We start from the raw sequence: 26,769 nt of genomic DNA on the forward strand, positions 1-26,769 counted from the left end.
CTGGCATTGAAGTGTGCAAGTCTTAAAGCTGTCAAGTTACAAGACCCTTGCACTCCTAACCCTTTAGAAAAAAAAACCTCAGGCGTGTTCAAACTTGACAGCTCTAAGACTTGTGGACTTCAACTCCCAGAATTCCTCCTCTCGCTCTTCATCTTGATGATGTGCGGACTGGCGGGGGGTGGGTGGAGCTGGAACTGGTTCTAAACGGCACTGTAGATTTGTGGAACCTCTTCTATAGAAGAGCTTAGGACTGGCAGGAACCCACCCCTGCTGCAGTTGTTAAATTAGTAACATGGTTGTAAAGTGAATCTGGCTTTTCCTTTGACTTTGCTTGTCAGATGGTTTGCAAAACCATTACAGACACTGCAACCATCATAAATTTGAGTCAATTGCCAAGAGGCTGAATTTTGATCAGGTGACTGTGGGGATGCCGTATTGGTCCGTATTGACATGCACGTTCTTTTAGAGAGTGGTTAAGGCCACCTGCAGCTTTACCTGGATCCTCAGGGCCACCTGAGTGATGCAAATGGGCACGGAGCCTTCCTGGAACTGCAGAAAGGACTGTGTTGTAGACTGGAGATAGATGACATCATATCCCTCCCCCTCTGTTGAGAGGGGGCTATTCAGTTTTCGCCGAGAAGGCCTCTTTGATCCCTCTTTCAAACCATCGGTCCTTTCTGTCCAAAATGTGGGCTTTGCAGTCGACAACACAGTCCTTTCAACAGTTCCAAAAAGAGCTTCACACCCCTTTGCACCATTTAGGTGACATAGATAAACTCCAGGTGGCCTCAATGACTATAGCAATAGCAGTTAGATTTATATACCGCTTCATAGGGCTTTCAGCCCTCTCTAAGCGGTTTACAGAGTCAGCATATCGCCCCCACAGTCTGGGTCCTCATTTCACGCACCTCGGAAGGATGGAAGGCTGAGTCAACCTTAAGCCAGTGAGATTAGAACCGCTGAACTGCAGATAACAGTCAGCTGAAGTGGCCTGCAGTACTGCACCCTAACCACTGTGCCACCTCGGCTCTTGACTATAAAATAATGCAAATGCCCAGCTGTCTGCAAGGAGAATAGATCCTTCCATTCCCCACCATGGAAGGTGAGGTGAAGAAGCTTCTTGGGTGAGAAGCAAAACATCTTTAAAGAAAAACCGGAAAGCCCAATTGCCTCTTGAAAAAAAAAAACACCTTTGGGACAACCTCACCTGGTTGACCAAGAACCTGCATAGACTTAGGAAGCTGGCGAGGAAGCAAACAAACATCAGATGAAAAAGACAGCACCTAAAAAAAAAGATCTGAAGACATATTTTTTTTTAGTATGGTGTTTGCAGCCTTAACATACTCCCCGAAACACTTTGTCGCTGCTAGTGTCAAGAAAACGTGTTTTGTGTTGCGAAAAAAAAAGGGGGATCTTGTTAGTTAATAAGAGCAACTGGCAGGAGAAGACTTCAAGATTATTAAACTGTGTGCTGAACTATGCCACACCAATATGTTCTACAAGCATCTCCTGCAAATCATGGGTGTGATGTAGAGGATGCCTGGTGATACATGGGCAGGGTGGAGAAGGTAGAGCCACTGATGACTATCTTCCCAAAACAGGCTGTTGAATGCAAAACCAGCACGGGTGAGCTGAGGAACACACGCAGTGATGAAAACCCCCTTTTGTCTTTGCACAAGCTGCTGCCGATCGCTTTTAACGAATTCCACTTCTGCTGCTTCTGAAGGAAATCGATCTTTGTAATTCCTTTGTTCATGGAAGAGCCACCTTAGGGTCAGTGATGGATTGCTTGTCGCTTTTTTTTAAAAAAAATACAATCATTTCTGATCCCAGACTTGTGTTCAGATGTAAAAGTTCACCAGCTTGATCTGATGTAAGGGGGGTATTCGAGGGACGCTCAGTGGCTAAGACGCTGAGTTTGTCGATCAGAAAGTTCGGCAGTTCGAATCCCTAGCGCCGCGTAACAGAGTGAGCTCCAGTTACTTCTCCCAGCTTCTGCCAACCCAACAGTTCGAAAGCATGTAAAAATGCAAGTAGAAAAATAAGAACCACCTTTGGTGGGGAGGGAACAGCGTTCCGTGCGCTTTCGGCGTTGAGTCATACCGGCCACATGACCACAGAGACGTCTTCCGATAGCGCTGGCTCTTCGGCTTTGAAACGGAGATGAACACCGCCCCCCTAGAGTTGGGAATGACTAGCACATATGTACGAGGGGAACCTTTACCTTTATTTTACTTTTAAGGAGGATATTGCTGATAAGTGATGGACAAATGACAACCGGGGCCCGTCATGTTAAGGTCTAGATGGGTTGACCTTTTTCATTTAATGAACTTGATGGTTCAGTGAAATTTTCTGCTCCTTGAGATTAGATGGAGAGCTCCTTCTGCTTCCACTCATGGCTTCTTCTCCTATCCTCAGGTGCTATGGAGAATACCCAAGGTGCCCTTTCCCCCTGTGGCTGTTGTGGCCTGCCAGCAGAGCTGGCGGCAGACTCAGACAGTGAGGAGGTTGGGGAGGAACATGGGCCAGTCCTGGAGTCTGGTGAAGGCTCTGATGAGGGCTCTGCGTCGGAGGCAGAGAAGGGACCAGGCCAGGACAGTCTAATAGTTCACAGCTGCCTTTGGAGTCGGATATCAGTGGGGCAAAAGAACAGCTGGAGCCTGTTCCCAATGTGCGCATGCGCAGGGCTGCCAGGAGAAGGGAACAGCTAAGGAACAAGGGCCAACTCGGAAATAAAGGCACTGGTGGACGCGGGCCTTAAGTCTGAACCCTTGCCATATGCCATTTCAGACAAGTGACTGTCCAGTCTCTTCTTAAAAACCTCCAGTGAAGAAGGACTCACAACTTCTGAAGGCAGCTTCTGTTCCAGTGGTTAATGGTCCTCACTGTTAGGAAGTTTCTCCTTAATTCCAGGTCGCTTCTCTCTTTGATGAGTCTCTTGTCCTGCCCTGTGGTGCTTTGGAAAATAGGTTTGAAGTGATCTTAGAAGTGTGGCTTTCCCTCCCATGCTCTGGCCAAATGATTTGATTACTTGGTTTTGGCTCTTCCGTTCTCCCTCTCGGCTCTCTTGGAATAAGCCTACCGGCCTGACGTACACTCAGACACTCTGGTGATGAATGATGAATACGGATGTTGACACGTTGGGCATGCCAAGATGAAACTAGGAATGAGAGGGAAGGCTGTGGTTGGTTACTAAAAGGTCTGTGCAGCAGTGAACAAGATGGGTCTTGGTTCCATGCTGCGGAAAGGCTTACATTTTTCAGTGACAAAGACATACCTACGTGGGAGCTTTCTTTGTCAGCTGTGCAAACGGTTGTGATGAGGAGATGTCGTTTTTATGCACTTGGTTTTCTTGCTATTTATAGAATAGGTCCTTGTGTGTCACTCAGAGAACACGGTTGCATCATGTATGTGTCTCTGGCAGCAAATCTGGAAAGTGGGTGAGGTATCCGGGCAGGACAGCAGAAGCATCAGATGTCCCTGTGGTGACCTCCCAGTGGCCAGTGGAGCTGGCAGCAGATTTGGACAGTGAGGAGGTTGGGGGAGGAACATGGGCCAGTCCTGGAGTCTGGGGAAGGCTCTGATGAGGGCTCTGGGGGGGCCAGAGCCGTATGCCAGTTATCAGCTGCCTTTGGAGTCAGACATCAGTGAGGCAGACGAACAGCTGGAACCTGTTCCCAGCGTGCACATGTGCAGAGGTGCCAGACGAAAGGAACAGCTAAAGAACAGGGGTCAACTTGGGAGGAAGGCCACAGGTGGATGATGAATGGCCCCTCCCATGGGGAATAAAAGGGGAGCAAAAGGGGAGTGGAGTTTGCAGGAGACAATGAGTTAATTTTTATTGTACTGCGCATGTATGTGAAGCGTGCAGGCACGGCACGGCCACGAGCAAACCGGCAGTAGTGACTGCCGGAACCCACCTCTGGTCCCTTCCAACTTGGTTATTTTGTTATTTGGAAGCAGATTTAGTAGAGGCACCCAAGTGTGAGGGTTAATATAGAAATTTGATGAATAAAATAAGACACCATGCCATCCCACATGCTGTCCTTCATTTGGTTTTGACTCAGCCTGTTGTGTGAATCTAACTACTGGGCCTTTTTCAGAAATCAGGAAAATAAACCACAGTTTCATGCAGTCTATGAAATTAGCATTAAGCTTTGCTTCCCTTCCCTGGTGTGGTGGTAGACTTAGGACTCAAGGGTATGGGAAGAAACTAATACCAGGACTGGATTCTATGAATTCCTTCGTTATAGTGACTAAAAGATTTCCCCCTTTTTCTTTGGGGGAAGAACTGGAGAGGCCTTCCTCAAAGTTACTTCTCGTGGAAGGGTTTGCTTGGGTGTCGAAGGGGCATCCCACAGCTTTTAGCTTCAGTGGAATTCCTGCCAATGGCTCATGGACCTTTTCTTCTGAAGGAACGACCCTGTTCTCCCCAGAAGGCTGGAACTAGTTAATAAGTAAATAAAATTTAAAAAAATTAAAAAAGAGAGAGAGAAAGAGATTAATCCATCTAAAAATGTCCCTGCTGGATGTCTGTTTCGGAGGGCTTCTGTTGATATATTTGTATTTTGTGTTGCTAAGACAACAGCTAAGAGCACTTTGAGAAATTATATATTAGTAAGCTGCATGGGAGCTCAGAGGCTTTTTCTGCTAATGGAGCGACGGATAAATGCCTGCCTATAGAAATCAAACTGCACAGTGTGAGTGTGTGTGTGTGTGTGTGTGTGTGAGAGAGAGAAATTTACTTGGTTGAGCTTCAGTGCAGTGAGAGGCATTCTTGCTGTTACTAGTTTATCTGAAGAACTCAATTACAGAGGTGCAGACAGTACATTGTGAGTTGGGGTAGGAAGGTGGAGATGGAGGTATACCTGGGATATTTCTTCTTTTTCATTAGTTAAAACCTGTGGATGGCCTCTTGTGGCAGGTGACATTCAAGAGTCCTCAAGAGCAGTGGATCCCCAAGATCTGAATTGTTGGGATAGGTGGAGAATGCGATGTTCTGGTGGTGCTCCATTCAAGAGTCCTCAAGAACAGTGGATCCCCAAGGTCTGAATTGTTGGGTTAGGTGTAGAATGTGATGTTCTGGTGGTGCTCCAAACTCAGTTGGATATACTAGTTTAAAAGGGATGTTTTCAGCCAGGAGTCACGTTCCGCATAGAAATTGACCAATAACATCTTGAAATCGAAAAGAAGGCGATTCAGACAAGGTCAAACTTCCCCGGAGGCTTTCAAGGAGAAGGTAGACATCATCATCTCATGGTTCGATGGATTCCTGAAATGATTTGCAGCTCGGGCTGGATGATCTCCAGGACCTTTTCCAACTCTTTCTGTTTTGTGATTGCATGATGTCTTACAATTTTTGCCCCCAGAATAAAACCATTTTCCCGGTTTTTCTTTCGAACGCATAGAGTCCTTTAAAGTTAAATGGGCAAGGCTGTGGTTTTCAAGAGGAATAAATTGCCAGCCACAGATCAATTCAGCAGAGCCTTGGTGGTGGAGAAAACAATAGGTGGTGTGTAGGGACTAAAAAGGATCCATTCTTTTGTTGTTGATAATGTTCTGACCTAGGCTTCCTGAGAAAGCGTAAGTCACAATCTTTAGTCCCCAAAAACCCTCTTTTATTTATACGGCTGTGAATTATGGCCATTCACAGCCCGCAAGGCTTTGCAAACAGTCTGTGAAGATTCTGATAGATGTCTGCTCGAGTTGCCACAGTCTTTCTGGGGATAAGCACCCACCCTATCTCCCTTGGAATGCGGCCAGAGACCTAATTGCCAAATGCAGAGCAAGGCCAAACTTAGCACAGAGCCAAACAGAACTTTTCAAAAGTTGAACTGACCAGATGAACTAATTGCTTCCTGCAAAGGCTCATGTCCCATTCGCTCCTCTTTTATGTCTTATGGGAGGGGCCAATCATCTCGAAAGCCTTACTCCCGAGTCGGTCCTGGTTTTTAAATTGGTTTTGCCTTCTGGCAGCTCTGTGCATACGGACACTGGGAACAGGCTCCCGCTGTTCTTCTGCCTCGCTGATGTCAGATTCCGGAGGATCCGGAGGCAGCAAATAACTACCAGATGGCCCTGGCCCCCTCTCTGCCTCTGACACAGAACCCTCGTCCAAGCCTTCTCCAGACTCCAGGACTGGCCCATGTTCCTCGCCAACCTCCTCATTGTCTGATTCTGCTGACCGCCAGCAGAACACAATCGATAAGTGGGTTTGGGACTGAGGTGAACCCCTTGGCTCTAGAATGGCATGTCGGCATAAAATGGAGTGCGCCAGGACTAAAGCTAAATTTGAATTCAAACCCAATCAAACCAAAGTCAGTTATCACGCTCACTTTCCTGGTCTTTTCTCCTTAATCCACACAACATTCGTCCATTAGCAACAACTCTGTGGGCTAACATAGCCTTCAGACCTCCGGTTGTGGCTATTTGATACAAAAGTTCTTTAGTGATTTTATTGTTGGAAGGGGAAGGTGAAGTGGTGTGGTGGCCTAGAGGTGGGGCTCTCACCTCACAATCAGGAGGCTGTGAGTTTGATCCTAGGTAGAGGCAGATATTTCTCTCTCTGGGCACACTGGGAATATGTCTGCTGAACAAAACTCTGCATTGGCGACAGGGAAGCATCCGGCCATTAAAAACACTCTGCTAGCTCCATTCAGTTGCCCAGACTCCACCCTGCAAGGGATTATGGGGTCGTTCAATGGAGATGTGGTTGGAAGGGGGTATTTTCTGGGAGGAAGGGGAACTTCAGAGTTGTTGTTGTTAGTTGCGAAGTCGTGTCCGACCCATCGTGGCCCCATGGACAAGATTCCTCCAGGATTCAAAGTAGATGTGATAAATTCAACCCCCTGATTTGAGATGAGCATAGAGGCAGGTGGGGACTGATGCAGCCTTCACACATAAGACAAACATCTCTTGTTAAGTGGCCCTGCTTTTATACTTGCTTATAAATCTGTGCTTTTGTAGACAGCTCTCTGCATGTTGTTACCGTACTGGATCTCTTTGGCAATTGTTCGATCACCCTTTTGTGCTGCCTTCCTTCCTTTTAAAAGATTGCTGAAATCTTTCACTGTTTAATGTTTTCCCCAGAAGTCTTTGCAAACACAGAGATCAGACAGCATCCTTCCAAAGTGTAGAATAGTTGCATTAAGAGCTGGCGAAAGCTACTTTATAATCACTCTTTCTCACAACCCTTCCCCTTCCCTTGAATGCCTCATCTTGAAAGGTGCATTGCTCTTGATTCCTCCTTAGCAGAAAGACTCTCGTCTGTTCACCCCTTTAACTCCAGCCACTCTTGCAGAGAACTTCCCTGTCTCTTCTGTCCTGAGTCCGATACAAAAGGGTATGTGTGTGTGTGTGTGCCCGTCTGTGTAAATGTGTGTGCCGGCAGCCTACAGAGCTGGCACGCAGAGCTTCCTTTGCACAGATGGGGGAGAAGAACAGCCTGGGCATTAGCAGCTGGCCCGAGGAGATGGGGAGTAGAACGATTTCGCCAGAGCCAGCATAAGATCATCCGAATGGCTCCCAGTGGAGGACAAATGCACTGAAGCCCTTCTGACAATGTTTTCCTGCCTCAGTGGCAACACACGAAAAGCCACCTGCTTTGCAGATCCATCTGATGGAACGGTGGGTGAGGGAATGTGCCAGGGGGAGATTCAAGACCGAACGAGAGAATTTTAAGCCAGCCCAGGGATGAAAATATGCTGGATTGTAAACCCAATGCGCCCTGCCAATTTGTCACTTCGTTTTCTGCCTTCCACATTAATATATTCGTTTTTTTCGGTGGCAGCACCGGTAGTTGGAAACACCCACTTGGTCGGGTTTCTGGAAAACTTGAATAATTTTGGACAACCTTTGCTTGAATCTCTGCTCGCTTCTCCATCTTGGCTTTTTGATTCTTGTTTCGTTTTGTTTTGTTCTGGTAGTTTTTGCGTCCTTATGTTTGTAGAAAACCACAAGGATGACATTGGAAAAGCTGCAAGGGGATGACTAGCAAAACACAAATTGCATGAAAGGGTTTGAAAGAAATTCAAGATTGCTGTACCTTGACTTTCTTCGGTATCAGAAGGAAGGGTGGGCAAACGCCATCGAGCTTTCAAGTTTCTACTACCTGTTTTTATTAAAATTATAAAATAAATGTTATTTGTTAATCATATTTATATAACTGTCCGTCTCATCCATATTGTAAAATTCTAGTATTTCACATAGAGTCTGTTTCCTTTTTGAACTTTGTGAAAGGCTGACTTGTTTTTATATGGAAGCTGCTGTGGTCATCGTTGTTACAATCGGTTTGATCAGTGTTAACCTCACCACAAATCTTTTAATTGTTGTTTGTAGATAGAATTATTTATTGGCCAACTGTGATTGGACACACAAGGAACTTGTCTTTGGTTCATCTGCTCTCAGTGTACAAGAAACATAAGGTACAACACTTAATGATAGTCATAAGGGTACAAATAAGCAATCAAATCATAGTAGGAAACAATCAATATAAATCGTAAGGATACAAGCAACAAAGTTACACAGTCATGTAGTCATAAGTGGGAGAAGATAGGAATGATAAGAAGATGAATAATAATAGTAATACAGACTTAGTGAATAGTTTGACAGTGTTGAGGGAATTATTTGTTTAGCAGAGTGAAGACGTCCGGGAGAAAACTGTCCTTGTGTCTAGTTGTTCTGGTGTGCAATGCCCTATAGTGTTGTTTTGAGGTAGGAGTTCAAACAATTTATGTCCAGGATGCGAGGGGTCTGTAGATATTTTCACGGCCCTCTTTTTGACTCGTACAGTGTCCAGGTCCTCAATGGAAGGCAGGTTGGTAGCCATTGTTTTTTTCTGCAGTTCTAACTATCCTCTGAAGTCTGTGTCCTGTATGTGTCCTGTATTTGTGTCCTGTAAGTCGCCAAAAGCCACTGGATTGCAACGGGGCAGAAGTTAAATAGATAAAACAACTTTGGCATGAAACACACCACGGATGACAATTTAATTCATTGGAGCGCCAGAAGTGTGGTTGGTCTTCCTGTTTTGAAGCTTGATGCTCCTCAACTTCACTGATTCTATACGAGGAACATTTGAAGGAGAAGAGTTGAGGGTCTTTTTCTATCTCTCTTGTGTGTGGAGACACATTTTTCTGTGTGAGTCCCCATCTGAAGTTTCAAAATGCTTCACTCTCTTGGCAGCAGAGAAAGGTTAAAAGATGGGTGCAGATGAAAGCTGGGAGAACATTCGCTTTCTAAAAGATAAAAGAGGGCAAAAAATAGGGATGCAGGGTCTTAGATGATTTGTGAGTTGAAGGTTTTCAGCTCCCGGCTCTTCTGCAGATCAGTTAAATGAAGAATGATTAGATCAGTTTTCCCCAAACTGGTTCTTGGGAATTCGGGAACCCATAGTCCTAAATACGTCTGAAAATGTATTTAACAGGAAAGCTGGCTTGGGGGAACGTGTATGAGAAAGCTGGCTTAGGGGGAAACATCAGGAATAGTAGGCTTGCCAATGACAGAACTGGGTCTCTAAATAGCAGAGCATGTGTTTAAGCAGCCTGCACCCCCCTCCTCTTCCCCAAGCTGGCATGCTCCAGAGGCCCTGAGATGGCAGCTCCCCAGATGATCAGCTTGCGTGGCTGGGAATCCTGGATGCTGCCATTCCAACGTCTTTTGGAGATGGCAGAGTTGAAAGAAGGCTTGCTTAGAGAAATACTTTTAATGATTTTAAAGTCTGGCTTCCATGGCTGCTAGGGATCAGCCTGCGTCTTCATAATGAGATGCTCTTCTGACCTAGGCTTCCTTAAAAAGCATGAAGCAGAGTCTTGGTCCTGGCAAAACCTCTTTTATTTACCCAACTGTGAATTCCTTTCATTCACAGGCAGCAAGGTTGGCAAACGGTCTTTCAGAGGAATATTTATCAACACGAACCTTATCTCGCTTGGCGAGCTGCCAGATAGCTAGTTTCCAAATACAGGGCAAGGCAACACTTGGCGCAGAGTCTCTTATAGTCACAAACAGAACTTTCCACTCTTGAAACGATGGAACAAGCTGCTTCCTGCAAAAGCCCACTCCCCGTTCGTTCCTCTTTTGTTTCCTATGGGAGGGGCCAATCACCTCCAAGGTGTGGCTTTACTCCTAAGTCGACCCTGCTTTCTTAGTTGTTCTTGTCTTCTGGCAGCTCTGCACCTGCACACACTGGGAACAGGCTCCAGCTGTTCCTCTGCCTCACTGTTTTCTAGCTCCCTCTCTGCCTCCAACGCAGAGCCCTCATCTGAGGTTTCCTCAACCCTCAGGACTTACCCATGTTCTTTCCCAACCTCCTCAATGTCTGACTCTGCCGCCAGCTCCACTGACCGCTGGCGGGCCACAACAGAGGCTGAAGAACAGCCAGACTCCCTCTCGACCTGCACTATAGGAATGAATTGAAGTTTGAGTAATGGTGGTAGAAGCACGTAAGGAGATCCAGATGCAGGCTGAATTAGCACAGAGTCTGGAGCACAAGAGGCCCTGAGCCCTCTGATATGTTGCAGATGACAAAGAGAACCACAAAAAGAGGCCAACTGGTTGCCAGAGCTACAAGAAAGCAGCTTGATTGACTCTTTAGGGCAAGGAAGCTTTTAATTCCCTACCTGTGGCTCAGCTTGTTGGCTGTGGTTTGCATTATCTGGAACCCTGGCCTGTCAATGGACTTTGATATTTCTGAACTTTTTTTTGCAAAAAGTAAGTTCTGGTGCTTGTTTCCTGATGTAATGGTGTGTGGGAAGGACCTTGGGAGACTGGGTGAAGAGACCCTGCCTAGGGAGCAGTCCAGAGGTGGGTTCCTACCAGTTTGCACCTATTCGGTATAACCGGTTCGTCAAATCTACCAAACCGGTTAGAAGAGGTTCCACCAGTGGACCCGGAAAACAGGCCACACCTACAGAAGAGGTTCCAATTTTTTTTGAAACCCACCACTGGTCCTTGGATATGATTATTCTACACTATCGTGCTCATATTTATAAAACTCAGTGCCTCTGTGAAGGGTAAGGATGACTACTGCGTTTGTGGTGCAATCAGAACATTGCGTGTGTTGAAGTTGTTTTAACGCAAACCAAAGATGCCTTTTAAAAAACAAGTTTACATCATATTCTTATGCATGCCAGTGCTGTGTGTGAGGTAATTTAAGGTGATTCTGACAAGTGTCGTCGACATCTTCATATCCGGTCATATGGGTGGCAAGCCACTCCCATCCGGTCACATGGGCAGCAAGCCACTCCCACAAAGGAGGCCACACCCAAAGAGTAGGTGTGAAACCCACCACTGGAGCAGTCAGTTAAAGGACAGCATAGCCCTCACTGGGTAGCGGTCAGGGCAAGGGGCTCAGAAGAGACCCTCTCTAGTTTCTTGGGCTGCGTAGGGTGGGGGAAGAATTGTACTTTCAGACTTTCAAGATTCTGTCAATGTAGCTTTACAACTAAGTAGAATTAGCTCATCTAATTGTGATTCCTATCTGGTTTACCCCATGAGGCTGACAGCTGCTCAGAAAACTTTTGAGTTTGCCTTCTACTTTGTGTTTCTTTGATTAAAGATTTACGACTGCAACTAATACCTTGAATTTGTATCAGAAGCTGGCAGCCCTAAAGAATGATGTCTTTTCCTTTGAGTTGTTGTGGAAAATAACAGGGGTTCCAGTTTGAAGGAATCAATAGGATCAGCCAAAATTAGGGGCGTAATATTTCCTACCTGATACCTCTGAAGTAGGATGTGGAGATGACTATGTTCTGTCCACAAACACGGCGGCTGCACAGTTAATCATCATTGGTAGATTTTCCCTTGTGAAATGGTTCACTTTTTAAAACTCTTATCTAAAGGTGCACTTTCACCTCTGATACATGAAAAGAACGTAGAATAACTTTATTGTCACTTTGAATGTACACTAATCGGCATGCATTAAAATGAAATTTTGTTGCATACAGCTCTCAAAGGATCGACGTATAAGGGGCTTTCGTGGTTGTGTGTTTGGTAAGAATGAGAAAGAAGTCCTTTGTGGAGGTTAGTCTACACCAGGGGTGTCCAACCTTGGCAAGTTTAAGACTTGTGGACTGTTGGGGAATCCTGGAAGTCGAAGTCTTAAAGTTGCTAAGGTTGGAAAGATCTGGTTTACACCAACCATGTTTCTTCAAACAGGAGGAAATTCCTGACCAGCCTAGAATCTGTCTACATGTGAAGGAGCCTTATGTGTAGCAGTTAGGTCAAAACACAGGACAGAGATATGTCAATTATGGCAACACAACCACCAGTTGTATAGCTTCAACACCAAGTACAACCAGCCGTGGTGTAGCCTCAAAGCTCAGAAATGCAAAACAGAAAACTCCTTAAATCAGTGGCCCCCAATCTTTTGGGTGTCAGGGAACAGTTCCATGGAAGGAGGTTTTCCGTGGAGTGTGTGTGTGTGTGTGTGGTTTTGTGTGCTGCCTGCATCCCATGCATGCACAGATGGGGTTTTACTTGCTTGTTCAGCCCTGTTCCTTGTGGGCCATGGACCAGTGCCAATCCTCAGCCCTGGGGTTAAGCCCCTGCCTTAAATAACGGGAGTAGTGAGAGAAAGCTGCACTGGAATTAAACTACAGTGTTGTGATGGAATGCCAGTCTGACTGGAAAAACAACAACAAGAGAAAGACAAGTCATTATATATATAAAAACTAATTAAGTTCTTTGAGTCTTGAGAAAATAGCACAAGAAAAGGTTTGTGCTAGGTATAAGATGAAGGAGAAAAGAAAATTGTGATAGACTTTCAATTGTGATAGACTCCCTTAAGATACTTTCTAAGAGTCTTTATTTCGTACGTTTACCTACCTTGAAGGGCTGAGAGATAAGCACGCAAGAGAAGAGCACCTTCCTTCTGAAGGAAGACAATCACCTGTGTTAAACAGACCCATCTTTGATTGGAACAAAACAATCCCAGTTGTGACTGGTGACTGGTGACTTGCGACTGATGTCACATTGGGCTGAGCTCTGGCAACCGCTGCTGAATTCTTGCTAGCGAAGGTGACAACGGTGCATGTAAATTGTTTGCCGAACATCAGTCGGTGTGGTTCCCTGCGTGCGTTGGCACTAATCAGTTCACCAGCCACACGGTACGTGAACAAACACGGGCCTAGACTTCTGTCAATTCCAAGAAGGCGTTCGCTGGAGCTTTCTACTGTAGTTGGCTAACCTTACATTGTGGCAGTCAATTCCGTGAGTCAATATACTTAACCCTTCGCTTCTTTTGCGGTTCTTGTACCGGCATCTTTTCCATACTTAATGGCAAAGTGATTCCAGCTTGAACAACACTGAATGCTTGCAAAGGAAAAACGAGAGGAGGGCTGGGTCTCCCCTACAACCCTCGTTTTCTTGACGCTTTGCACTCTTTCCCTTGACTTGGGGCACAGCATCTGATGTCCTTGTTTGTTCTGTCTCTCTGTCTCTCTTTCTCTGACTCTCTGACTCTCTGACTGTCTCTGTCTCTCTCTCTCTCTCTCTCTCTGTCTGTCTCTCTGTTTCTCTCTGTCTCTCTCTCTCTCTCTGTCTGTCTCTCTCTCTGTGTCTCTCTCTCTGTGTGTCTCTCTCTGTCTCTCTGTCTGTCTCTGCCTCTGTCTCTCTCTGTCTCTGTCTCTCTCTCTCTCTCTCGTTCTTGGGTTAGCGCAGCTGTAGCCATGACAGCATCTTAGAAAAATGGGCTACGCTGCCAAAAATCCAGTTTTATAAACTGGAGGCTGCAGCATTTTAGAAAAGAAAGAAAGGAAGAGCATTTTCCTGCTGAGACTCTTGAGTGCTTTGATTGCCAAGCCATCCAGCAAGAACAAGGAGGAGGGCATGTCAAAGGTTGTGGGTTTTCGGCACGAAGTCTCCAGCTTGACTATTCAGCAGGGATTACAATGCCAGAACAATAACCGAGCCAGGTTGGCGAGGCCAACTCCCCCTGGGTTGGTTGTATCCTCTCTTTATTATTTTAGCAAATAACTCAAGGCAGTGAACGCATCCAACATATCCCTCCCTCCGCCTATTTTCCCCACAACAACAACAGCCACCCCAGAAGGTGTGTGGGGCTGAGAGAGAGAAAGAGACAGGGATTGACCCAAGCTCACTCATCTGGGGTTTCTTGACTAAGGTGGGACCTGAAGTCTTCTTCTTTCTACCTGGTGTCTTAACCACTAGACCAGGCTGCTTTGAGATCAAACTGGTTCTCCTTCAGATAATGTACTTCTCCCTGGGAGTTGCATGTTTCTCTTCATTGTATTGTGCTTGTATTCCACCCCCCTTGAAAATTGTAATTAATTGTACTGTGCTTGCATTTTTCTTCCAAAAAGTGTTAATGGTTGGCCAGGAGTGCTTTCAACATGACTAGCTTGGAACCAAAGTGTAGCCTGGACCTTCACAATCTTGTATGCCCTGCTTGTGATTATTTTGGGAGGAGCTGCAGCCCGTTTTCATTAATTGTCTCCTTGGAGTGGCATTCCAGGTTTTGGCCATTTCTTCTTGAGGATCTTTAGTCTGTATTGTTTATACGGATTCCTCTCCAGATCTCTTTATCTCTTAGCTTCTCCTTGCTTTTCTGCTTTGATTCCTTTTTTTTTTCTTCCTCTGCTCCCTTATCTGCTTCTTCCTTGTTCCTGTCCACTCCAGCTTGGGCATATCTTACCCTTTTATAAACTGATCTGTTTCTGCCTTTTTTTGTACGGTTGATACTTCTCCCCCGAGAAAGCTGAATGTTTGGGAACATTCTGAGACGTCATAGGGGCTCGATCAGCAGGTGAGATATAGCTGATATAAAGACTGCATCTTGCCTTTTGTTTATTATGTTTCAAGATAAAAGGAGTTGGGATCTTTCTCTTCCAGGACCTGATCTGTGGGATTTAATAGGGCTGGGGTGTTTTGAGGTGAAGGAGAGAGAGAAAAGGTCTTATTGCCAATATAGCTTCCAAGGCGAAACAGCTGTCACATCTTCTTAGTCAACACATACCGTTCCTTGCTGGATATTTCTTCGTGTCCAACTCGATTTTGATCTAGCCAAGCAATACAGAATGCCTTGCTGTGTCCTCTTGGGAACCACTTTCAGAGCCTAATACACTGTAACTCTAAAGTTGCCTTTCCTACCAGAACAATGGAACAAACCACCCAATGAAGAATCAGGGCCCTACGTTAAGTTGCAGTTCATAAGATTTATTGCTCAGGCTTGTACACAAGAATCTGGCCAACTAAAGTTCAGTATTAAATTGGTTCCAGATAAGAGTCAAGGGAATTCAAGCGAGGTTGAATTTGGAATGTTTGTGGCAATGTAATGTTGTTGTTGTTAGTTGCAAAGTTCTGTCCAACCCATCACAACCCCATGGACAACGTTCCTCCAGGCTTTCCTGTCCTCTGGAGTCCATTTAAGCTCACACCTACTGCTTCGGTGACTCCATCCAGCCACCTCATTCTCTGTCATCCCTTTCTTCTTTTGCCCTCAATCTGTCCCAGCATTAGGCTCTTCTCCAGGGAGTCCTTCCTTCTCATTAGATGGCCAAAGTATTTGAGTTTCATCTTCAGGATCTGGCCTTCTAAAGAGCAGTCAGGGTTGATCTCCTCTAGGAGTGACCAGTTGGATCGCCTTGCAGCCCATGGGACTCGCAGGAGTCTTTTCCAGCACCAGAGTTCAAAGGCCTCCATTCTTTAGCACTCAGCCTTCCTTATGGCCCAACTTTCACAGCCGTGCATTGCAAGTGGGAAAACCATCGCCTAGTAACTGCATTACATGTGCAGAAAGAAGGAATTTCTAGAACCCAGAAGTGAAGTCACTCTTCATTCCTGTAGTCTTTATGTAAATGTAACAGGGCACCATTTGTGTTTGTAATTTTGACTGCTGTTTCCAAAGCAAGGTAGGATGTAACTGGAGAAGTGATCATTGATAAGAAACAATGAGAACATGTGCACCTGGGTCCATTAAGATGGAAGCAAATAAGAACAGGAAATCCTCCATCAGATTTTCATTGGGTGGGAGGGGGGGAAGCTTTCCATTAAAATGACCTCCTCCACTTTGGTGAAGTATAGCGTATTTCAGTAGGTGTAAGTTATAGAGGCTGTTCTGAACCGACTTCTGTTTATGAAAATTAGCTTTGGCAGATACGATGCACAATCTGTTGTGATCAAGTATTTCCTTCCTTTTGAGATATGTCCTTAACTTTTCTGACTACACGGATCCTCAATGTATTCATAACCACTTGCACCCATCAAACGTTTAGCAATGCTTTCTTGGTTAGGTGGCCCTTCCATTGTTCTCCTTTCTGAGGGACTGCACAAACCTTCATCTCTTTGCCTCTTTAAAAGCTCCTTGCCTTTTCCTGCAAGAGTTAAGGCGGAAAAGAAGAGGGTTAGGAAGCTGGATTCAGATATGTCTTAGGCGGCCCTTAAATACAGGCCTGGCATCTTGTTACAAGGAATCTTTTACGTAAGGACATTTTGAGTTGAGCTCAGAATTTTCATTGCTAAGCAAAGCAGTTGTTAAGTGAGATTGACCCCATTTGATGACCTTTTTGTGACGACCTTTTTGCCACAGTTGGTAAGTGAATCACTGCTGTGGTTAAGTCAATCATATGGCCATTAGGTGAATCTGTTTCTGCTCCAATTCTGGACGTTTTTAAGAAGAGATTGAAATGGTATAGGGTTACCTGCCTGAGCAGGAGGTTGGAGTAGAAGACCTCTTAATGTCCCTTCCAACTATTCTATTCTATTCTATTCTATTCTATTCTATTCTATTCTATTCTATTCTATTCTATTCTATTCCTCTTACTCTACCCTACCCTACCCTACCCTGCTATTACTCTACCTTGCTATTACTCTACGTTGCTATTTACTCTACTCTACTCTACTCTACTCTACTCTACTCTACTCTACTCTACTCTACTCTACTCTACTCTACTCTACTCTACTCCCCATTGACTTTGCTTATTGGAATCCAGCTGGGAAGGTTACAAATGATGACCAGAATATTCCCAAGACTATTTAACTGTCATAAATAGATGCCAATTATCAAGTGCAATAAATAAAAAGAAGGGGGCGGGGAAATGGCCAAATGAAAGACAGTTGGTGGCTCCACCCACTTCTGACTTGGATTCCACTTATTCCTGATCTTGGCCCCACCTACCAATTCACTTTCTAGAAGAATATGGCCATTGACCAAAGGAACAAAGGCCTGTCCTGGTTTCAAATGGGCAAAAATTCCCATAAGAATTGTCGTTTTTCTTCATCCCAGCATGAATGCCAGGAGCGGGAGAAGAGTGGTGCTTTCTTTGTGTAATGTACTTATTTCCCATGATTTATCTCCCACTTTAATTGCAGGCGCTAAATACAACCATCAGTGAGACAGATTAGCCTGAGAAATGCAAACCGTAAACTTTGGCACATTTCCCCCCAAATGGTGTAGGAGTTTGGATGCTCCATTTAACTTAGATTAATGGTCCCCTCATTTCTGCTTTGGAGATAGCTGCCAGATATGCCTTCCCTTGGCAAAGGGTTGTAATGAATCCCACCCAACGTAAGCATGGGGAACTTGGAGGACCTCCTAGTTCATGCTATCCATCCCCCGCCATCTTCTAAAACTGCAAGAGGAACACATCAACAAACAACATGTAGGAGAAGAAGAGACAGAGCCTAGGGGTGGGTGGAATCAAGCAGGGAATCAGCCTAGAATCATTATGCTCCCACTAATGGCCAAAGTCCAACCCCTCTTGAATTCCGTTGATTTTTATCTAGTGCCAATTTAGTGCTCAGTGTTAGTTGACTAAATTCTTGTGTATAGGCATGAGTAATAAATCAACACAGGAACTTAATGTGTGGTTCCTATTCTTTGTTCCGTCACACAGCTTGCTTCTTTGCGGTCTGACACATCATTTCTGTGATGCAGTGGCTAGAATGCAGCATCGTAGGCTAATTCTACCCACAGTCTGAAGTTCGATTCTGATGGGGCTCAACGTTCCGTCCTTCCAAAGTTGGTAAAATGAGGACCCAAATATGCTGGGGGCAATATGCTGACCCAGAAAGTACCATAAAGCACTAAGGGGCAGCACTAAGGGCTATTGCTGCTTCTCAACTCTAATGACCTCCAGAGATGGTAGGATTCAACCCCACAATACCCAGCCAGACTGAAAGACCACACGGTCCTAAAGTTTGCAATGTGAATTTGGTCCACTGGTCTAGCCATTCTTGTGAAGCTGTCCTCCAAGAAGAGCAGAAAGAAATGCAAGTCGTAGAGAAGCAAGGAAATCAGCCAGCTGGTGGAATTCACTACCTACATCAGTGATGGCAAACCTTTTTTGCCTTGGGTGCCAAAAAGCACGCGTGCCCATCCCATAATTTAATGCCACTCCCATGCCGTGCCCTGCGTGTGTGTGTGTGTGTGTGTGTGTCCCGCTGCTCCGTGCATGTGTGCATGGCTTTCTTGGAGCCTGGGGAGGGTAAAACAGTGTCGCTGACTGTAATGATTCATTTGGAACCGTTTTACGTCTGCCTTGAACCAAAAAGTCTCACCAGCGTATGTATTTTGCCAAAGGTCAGGCTTACAGACTTACCTAGGAGAAAAAAATAAGGAAGGGGAGAAGAGAGGGGGGGGGGAAAGCAAGCGTAGACACTGTTCTCTGTACTATAGCTCTTAACAACAATCAGCCAGGAGAAAAAAAAGAGCAGATTGTATGATTTGGTTACAACTGGTTGCCCGTTGAAGAGGGAAACGGGTGGTGGGATACTGTTAACTGCGCCACAGCTTTACATATTGATTTCTGCAGCCGCCATTTTGTCAAGTGCCTCTGGGCAGTGTACATCATAAAAACTATAAAAATGATTAAAATGTTGCAGAGTAAATATATTTGGCACTTAGAAAAACAGCTGCTTTGGAATTCAATACAGCCAGATTCAAGGATCCAGGCCCGCGCGTACAATCTAGTCTTCACGTGTTCATGAAAGGCCGACAAGTTTGGAGTCATTCTGATATCCAAAGGGAGAATATTTCTGAAAGTAGAGACTACTGCAGAGAAGGCACATCTCCTCATTCCCCGCCAGCCAACATTCCCTGGCTGCAGTATCCAATCTGGGTCAATCCCCCGTGACCAGAACTTTAGTCTTCTGAGCTTTCGGACTCATGGTGGACTCCAGCAGGAGTCTGAAACCTTTGAAGACTACCAAACCTCTGATCCCTTTGAAGACTAAACCTCTGATCCCCCACCATGAGCCGTGGTGGCGCAGGGGTTAGAGTGCAGTACTGCGCGCTACTTCTGCTGATTGCCAGCTGCCTACAATTTGGCAGTTCAAATCTCACCAGGCTCAAGGTTGACTCAGCCTTCCATCCTTCCGAGGTGGGTCAAATGAGGGCACGGATTGTTGGCGGCAATAGACTCTGTAAACCACTTAGAGGGGGCTACAAAGCACTGTGAAGTGGTATATAAGTCTAAGTGCTGTTGCTATTGCCCTTCCTTCCTTCCTTCCTTCCTTCCTTCCTTCCTTCCTTCCTTCCTTCCTTCCTTCCTTCCTTCCTTCCTTCCTCCCTCCCTCCCTCCCTCCCTCCCTCCCTCCCTCCCTCCCTCCCTCCCTCCTGTTAGAGTGCAGTACTGCAGGCTACTTCTGCTGACTGCTTGCAATTTGGCAGTTCGAATCTCCCCAGGCTCAAGGTTGACTCAGCTTTCCATTCTTCCGAGGTGGTTAAAATGAAGATCCATATTGTTGGGGGCAGTATGTTGTCTCTGTAAATGGCTTAGACAGGGCTGCAAAGCGGTATATAAATCTAAGTGCTATTGCTAGTGCTATCCCGGTGACCGACCCAGATTATATCCTGCAACATTATCCTGGCACACGTATATTTGCCTTCAATTCTTGGCTGATGGGATCCCTCAGCATGCCCGGTCTACCCACCTGAATTGGATAGATAGAAACAAATGGGAGAAGACTGTCTTTGAAGTAATCCTTAGGGATTACCTTAATCTCATTACCAATGACACAGTCTGAACCCTCTGCTGTTACAGGCAGCAACTGATTTTGGTGTTCTCCATGGCTTTCATTGGGTTGTGATGCCCTGAAACAACCACATTGGTGGTGACCCATGGCTAAGCCCTGATTTAACTTCCTTTGATGATTTTTTTTGTCCCAACCGGCTTAGCTATTCCAAATTGCCAGCAAACGAAGTGTGTAACCATCTCTGTTTTCTTCCGTTCCTTTCAGACCGAAAACTACTCGTTTGATTCCAACTATGTGAACAGCCGAGCTCATTTAATAAAAAGGTAGGTGGGGCATTGGGTGCATTTTGGGGGCATCAAAATCCAATTGTTTAATTCATTCCCATCGGCTTCTTATTTTCTAGGCAAAGTCTGCTCACTTGGTTTGGGGATGGGGTGGTGATAGTGGCAGAGGAGACAGCTTCCTCAAAGTAAAAAAAAGTAAAAAATTGACATCTTAGTAAAATCCTCACTGCTTTTGGCTTTTAAAGGCAAACTCAACTCAACTCAACCCAACCCAATCCCAGACTCACTCTTGAGCAATGCTTCCTTCATACATAGGAGTGGTGTATAAACATAAACATTCTTGCAAAATTTATTTCTCTGCACAAAACTATAAAATGAAAGTGTTGGAACTGGAGAATGCTCTCTGCTTTGGAGGACGAGAGATGGGAAACAAGGAATTCCTAACGGATTGATCCCACACCTATTTTTTTTGAAGAACTGTTGGAATGGCAAGGAAAAATGACATTTGTACTATGCCATGTCTCCATCTACTATTCTCCTTGAACTCAACTATTTCCTCTTCTTTCAAAGAATTTGTTTATTGCCCAGTTTCTTTCAAGCGTAAACGAGAAACTGAATGGGTTCCCTTGGGGATGTGTTGATAATAATAATTACTAACGTCTCACTAGTCATTATCTCTAGCATTGGAACGAGAGTTCAATCTTCTTCTTTCTTTGTTGTATCCATCCAATACCTCCACTTCCAAGATCTTTAAATAAAGTTCTGGAAAAAATGGATTTATTGGCTTGGTATCTGCTTCTTCAGCAACCAACCTCACCATGACTTAAAAGGGCTGAAAATCTTTTGACCCTAAAGGAACTTCTGTTCTTATGTGTCTCCGCACCATGGCTGTGAAGGATGTAGTTTAGACCCAAAGGTGCTTTTCCAGGAGGCAACTGGATTTTCTTGTTTTCTTTTCTTTTAAAGGCATTTCACTTCTCACCCAAGAAGCTTCTTCAGCTCTGACTGGATGGTGGTGAATGGAAGGATTGATACTCCTTGCATCCTTTTAGCGGGTCTCTGAGGCCAGTTGGAGGTCTATCTGTGTCCTCAGGGTCATCTGAGTAGCACTCCTGGTTCCCATAGCCTGCAATTTTTTCCTCTGGAAATCCATCCGTACTCCCACACGATTCAAAGGGTGTTCATCCCAAATTGTATAGCTAAAAGTCTGTAGAGATTCTCAGTCATCCAGGTCATGGTTGTCCCAAGGATGCCAAAGATGTGGTTTGGAGTCCAGCAGTCAGGATGGCCACGGAATTCTGAATGTCCTAGTCTAAAATTAGTGGTGGTGTAAAAGGGCTTTGTGTGTGTGTGTGTGTTTGCTTCACCAGACCAATACTAAGTTGTTACGTCTGAAAGAGATATCATCATCTTCTATCTGTTTGATGGGGTGAGCAAAGATTCTTTTGCGCAACCAAGCAAATGAATGGTCCATGTGTGCAAAGAGCTTGAAGGCTGTAAGAAGCTTGCTCTCTGCTTGAAGTTTTCTTCCTCCTTGACTTTTTAATGCCTTCTAAGCTTGGATTTCTTTAAACACATCACATTTTACTTTAATTCTAATCTGGCTTTCTGGGCTGAATCATAATCATTCCATCAACCGATACATTTTTTTGAAGACACTTTGAGGTGACACCCTGCTGCTTGCTTTCAATTCCAGGCTGGAGGTAGCAAATGGATTTCTTTCTGAGACCCCGAGGCACTTCCCAGTTCGCTTTCATCATTTCTTTATTTTATCCCATCTTTCTTTTACTCAAATTCAGTTTGCCAACCTGGATTGCGCATTTTCCGGGCTCTCCTTTAAATGTGCTTGCAGTTACCGACTGAGGCCGGTGACTTTGAGAGAGCAAGAGAGAAGGAACGGCCAAGGTCCCAGTGTCAACGTAAATCTTCCGAGTTTTTATCTTTGAAACAGCAGAAGACTCCTCGCTGCTTTTGGTTACAACATACTTTGGAATCTTTCTCAATTTAATCTCGGTTGTCACAGGAAATCTTCCATTTAATTCACACAGTAGGTGGCTGCTCTAACCCATATGCCCGTACACGAAAAGGGAATAAGCATGGGTTTGCCGCGATTTTAAATTTGCATGGTTGAATTACGCACTGTTTATATTCTTGTCCCATCTGGCAAAATGTGTTAGATTATAACTCCCGTCGATTCTGAGTGAGGGAGGGGCGGCTGAAGTGTATGAGATTTGTCAGAATTTCAGCAATCCGGCAACGTTTCAGTGCATCTTGTTCTTATACTTGTTGCTGGGGTTTAGCGTATCTTTATTTTTAGGGAGTAGAAACCTGGGTGCAGATGAAGTGAAGTAGAGATACAAATAACTAGGAACGAGGAATGTTCTAGATGCAACTTGGTGTGTTGTTGCTCCTGCCAGCTATCTTAGTTGGAGTCACGAAACCACCAGAAAGTATTTTCACTCGCACGGTGCCATGTGTTTCCTTCGGCTGTCCTGTCTAGCAAGCATAAAAGGATACCATTCATGGAAAGACTCTGTCCCTGCAGCTCAGGAGAGGTGGAGACTGTGGCTCACATATTTTATTTATTTATTTTATTAATAAAATTTATAGGCCGCCCAATCCCGGAGGACTCCGGGCGGCTTACAAAGAAGAGGAAAAAGAAATAATAAAAAATAAGACAGATTTAAAAACACAACACATGCACTCGTTCTGATCGGGGCTGGACCTCAACAGTGAGGTCAACAGCCCCAGGCCTGCCGGAATAGCCAGATTTTAACAGCTTTTCTGAAGGCCATGAGAGTGGGTAAGGTCCGGATCTCTGGGGGTAGCTCGTTCCAAAGGGTCGGAGCAGCCACAGAGAAGGCTCTCCTCCTGGGAGCCACCAGCCGACATTTATCTGGCTGATGGCATCTGAAGGAGGCCCACCCTGTGGGATCTCACCGGCCGCTGGGAGGTATGTGGCGGTAGGCGGTCTCTTTCTTAGATGTTCCTTTTATATGGAGATTAGGAAAAACCATATTATGCCAATAACTGCTTGGTATCCAGGCCGTCCCGACACTACCTATCTCCAGTGGCTGCTTAAGGAGGAACAGCCCATAATTACAGTGCGGGTGGCCAGATTCTGCGCAGCAGCAGTACTGGGGATTCGTCGCAAAGACATGTCTTTTCCACCATAGCGATGTTGTATAACAATTGTGGCAAACCTTTTGCATGGCTTAGTCATTTCCCTTTTAGCGTTGAACCTACAACAGGCCACCCAGTTTAGGAATTGCAGCTATCTTATAATCATACCATGTATAACTGACACTTTTATTATAGATTTACACTAGAAGTTTTAAATGTGTATGTGTGTGTATATCTATCTATCTATCTATCTATCTATCTATCTATCTATCTATCTATCTATCTATCTATCTATCTATCTATCTATCTATCATCTATCTATCTATCATCTATCTATCATCTATCTATCATCTATCTATCTATCTATCTATCTATCTATCTATCTATCTATCTATCTATCTATCTATCTATCTATCTATCTATCATCTATCTATCTATCTATCTATCATCTATCTATTTATCATCTATCTATCTATCTATCTATCTATCTATCTATCTATCTATCTATCTATCTATCATCTATCTATCATCTATAGTGATTTTATTTGTTCTGGTTGCTGGTCTGAGACTGTAATAATAAATTGTTGTGTTTTTGTAAAACTAGGAACGTTGCTTGCAGTTTCCAAGCATAGCTCCTTGGATCTTCCACATCATTTATTCCTTTCAACATCTTCTGTTCTGACAAATGGCACCCTCTCTTCTGTGTCCCTTCTTAGTAATTACAGGTACTTTTTAAATTATGGCCGGTTGCTTAGCCACCATTGATGATGAAGCCTGAAAATGGGACTTATGACCCGAATTCAAGGCTTTAATATCTACCCTTCCCCCTGCAGTCAGGTAAAGTGAGGCATGCAGCGACCCGTTTTATGACTCTCATGGCTTAGACTGAAATTGTGGGCTCAATTGCAGTCATAAATCGAGGACTCCCTGTATTTAGAGGCTAAACTTTCTTGTCTACCAGAAGGATTGCATTCAAGAACTAAATGACACAGGTCAAGCTGGTTTCAAGGTCTGACGGCAAGGAACAGTTGGTGGAAGCAACGCTGATAAGATTTGTGGGGTTCCTGGTGCCCTCTAAGCTTGGTTATTTTCTTGAAGACATTTCACGCTAGCTCTGATGTTACCCAGTTGGGTAATAAAACATTGGCAAGATAACAACCAAGCTCAGAGAGCGTCAAGGCCAGTTCAACTCTGAGCTACAAATATTCTCTTCAGTTGCTTAAGATCCTCTGAACGATTATTTTAATGCAAGAATTAGAATCTTGAAAACTGCATCAAGGATCTCCAGACCCCATTTATGAACAAGTTCATTAAGGTGGAGCCTCATTAAGTATTTTGACTCTTTATTTCCCAGAATATTTTTGCAATCTGGGGTGAGCTGCCATTTCTGAGATAAGGTATCCATGAACTTCTCTTCTACCAGTTGACAGTGGATTGCTAACATTTCTCCTGATAGTTTCCAAGCCTTTTCCCCAAGCCTTTCATATTCGATAGGAAAAAATATTTTGTTTTAGCTTTAAAATAGGAGATTAAGAGCAAACATGATTGATAGAGCCAGTGGGGCCATGCATGGATGTGTATGTGTTGGATTGTGAGGGTTGTGGCCCGCCAGCAGCCAGCAGAGCTGGCAGCAGATTCGGACAGTGAGGAGGTTGGGGAGAAACATGGGCCAGTCCTGGAGTCTGGGGAAGGCTCTGATGAGGGCTCTGTGTTGGAGGCAGAGAGGGGGCCAGAGCCGGATGCCAGTTATCAGCTGCCTTCAGAGTCAGACATCAGTGAGGCAGACGAACAGTTGGAGCCTGTTCCCAGTGTGTGCATGCGCAGAGTTGCCAGACGAAGGGAACAGCTAAAGAAGAGGGGTCAACTTGGGAGTAAGGCCATAAATGGAAAATGAATCACACCTCCCAGAGGAAGTAAAAGAGGAGCGAAAGGGGAGTGGAGTTTGCAGGAGACAATTACTTCACTTAATTGGTTCATGACTCTCCGAGACCCCGTGCCAAATTTTGCAGATATCTGCCTGGCACCTCTCCAAGCCAGATAAAGTCTGTGACTATAAATTCTCCCTTGAAAGACTTTGCTGGAGGTGAATGAGCAGAATTCACAGTAAATTAATAAAAGGGTTTTTTGTCGGGACAGGGAGTTTGCTTCATGCTCTCGGGAAGCCTAGGTCAGAACAGTGAGTGTGTGTTTGGTGCTGGCCTCTGACTCTGATTTATTTTAAAGGCGCTGCTGCTAAAAACGCCCATTCAGAAAAAGAATAAACTTGATTAATTGGCGGCAAATTTGAAATCTATCAGAATTGGTTTTCGTCATCAATTTGTTCGAACTGATGAATTAGTTCAAATGCGGCAGTCTTAATTAGCATTGCAGTAACTACTTTTCCTTCTCTTCCCCAGCACTCCTATTAGGTTGCGTTGGTCATCTGGGAGGAATTATTGTTAATGGGTTGGTGGAATTCATTCTGCTCTTTCAGAAGATCTGATTATCCTCCTGCCTAAAAAAATCCCATGCGTGTTTAGAGTATGACGGTTGTAAGTAGGAGATGAGAAGTAGCGTCCATTCCAAAGGAAGTGTTTGTAAATAGGATAGTTCATCATCTTTAACCATGGTGGTAATTGCTAGTAGGGGAAAATTGCCTCCTGTGCTGTCTTTTTTTCTTGTATTCCAATAAAGATTTCTTCCAGGAGGAAAACTATATTCATGGTTTTCTCCACTGGAGCCATCATGACGGGAAATGGACGGTGAAAACGATGCTCAGATCTGAGGGTGGTGGGGAACTCTTTAAGCGGAGAAAAATCTGAGTATACTTTGAGAAAAATGAGCTTGGAGCGCAAAGAATTGATTTCTCTCCTTGTGGGAGTGTTCTGCTTCTGGAAGACACAAGTGAACTGAACAAACAAGACTTGATTTCAGTCATAGACTGAAAAACTGTATCGCCCGGATCTGCAAAAGTTGAAGTAAGGTAGGTTCCCTGTTGGAACACAACTCTCCGAGGGTAGTTCAGTTTAAGAACAAGGAAAGGAAAATCAAAAGTTCAAAAGAACAAAGCATCCAGAAATGGAAAAGACATCAGGGAGCTGGAAGTCAGGCTAAAGGCAGGAAGCAAACAGCTGTACATCTTGTTCTAGCATTGTCCAACAAACTCATCTGAATGTTGATAGATTGCTTCATTGGGTATAGGATACGTGTTTCCTTGGGAACAGTTATTTCAAAACCGAATGCTTCTAAGAACCCAGACTTTCCAATGATACTGATAATTCAGAAATGCCTATTGTCACAACTGTGCCATGGCCCAAGGGAAGATCACAAAGCCTGCATGGGGTTTGCAGAGAAGAGTTACATCCAGTGGTGGGATTCAACTAATGTAGAGTAGAGTAGAGTAGAGTAGAGTAGAGTAGAGTAGAGTAGAGTAGAGTAGAGTAGAATTCTTTATTGG

General features: G+C 44.7%; 1 protein-coding gene across 2 annotated transcripts in view; it reads left to right on the forward strand.

Moving 5' to 3' along the window:
* Nucleotides 1-26,769, forward strand: part of PCDH19 (protocadherin 19) — a 142,654-nt gene that overhangs the window by 57,878 nt on the left and 58,007 nt on the right. For both annotated transcript variants that reach the window (XM_087728313.1, XM_087728314.1), the window contains exon 3: nucleotides 20,191-20,249. In XM_087728313.1, coding sequence (XP_087584439.1) covers nucleotides 20,191-20,249 — 59 coding nt within the window. The remainder of the gene's footprint in view (nucleotides 1-20,190; nucleotides 20,250-26,769) is intronic.

This window comes from Thamnophis sirtalis, unplaced genomic scaffold, assembly GCF_051295495.1.
Source record: "Thamnophis sirtalis isolate CommonGarterSnake01/CBP01778 unplaced genomic scaffold, rThaSir2_p1.2 scaffold_13, whole genome shotgun sequence".
Taxonomy (NCBI): Eukaryota; Metazoa; Chordata; class Lepidosauria; order Squamata; family Natricidae; genus Thamnophis; species Thamnophis sirtalis.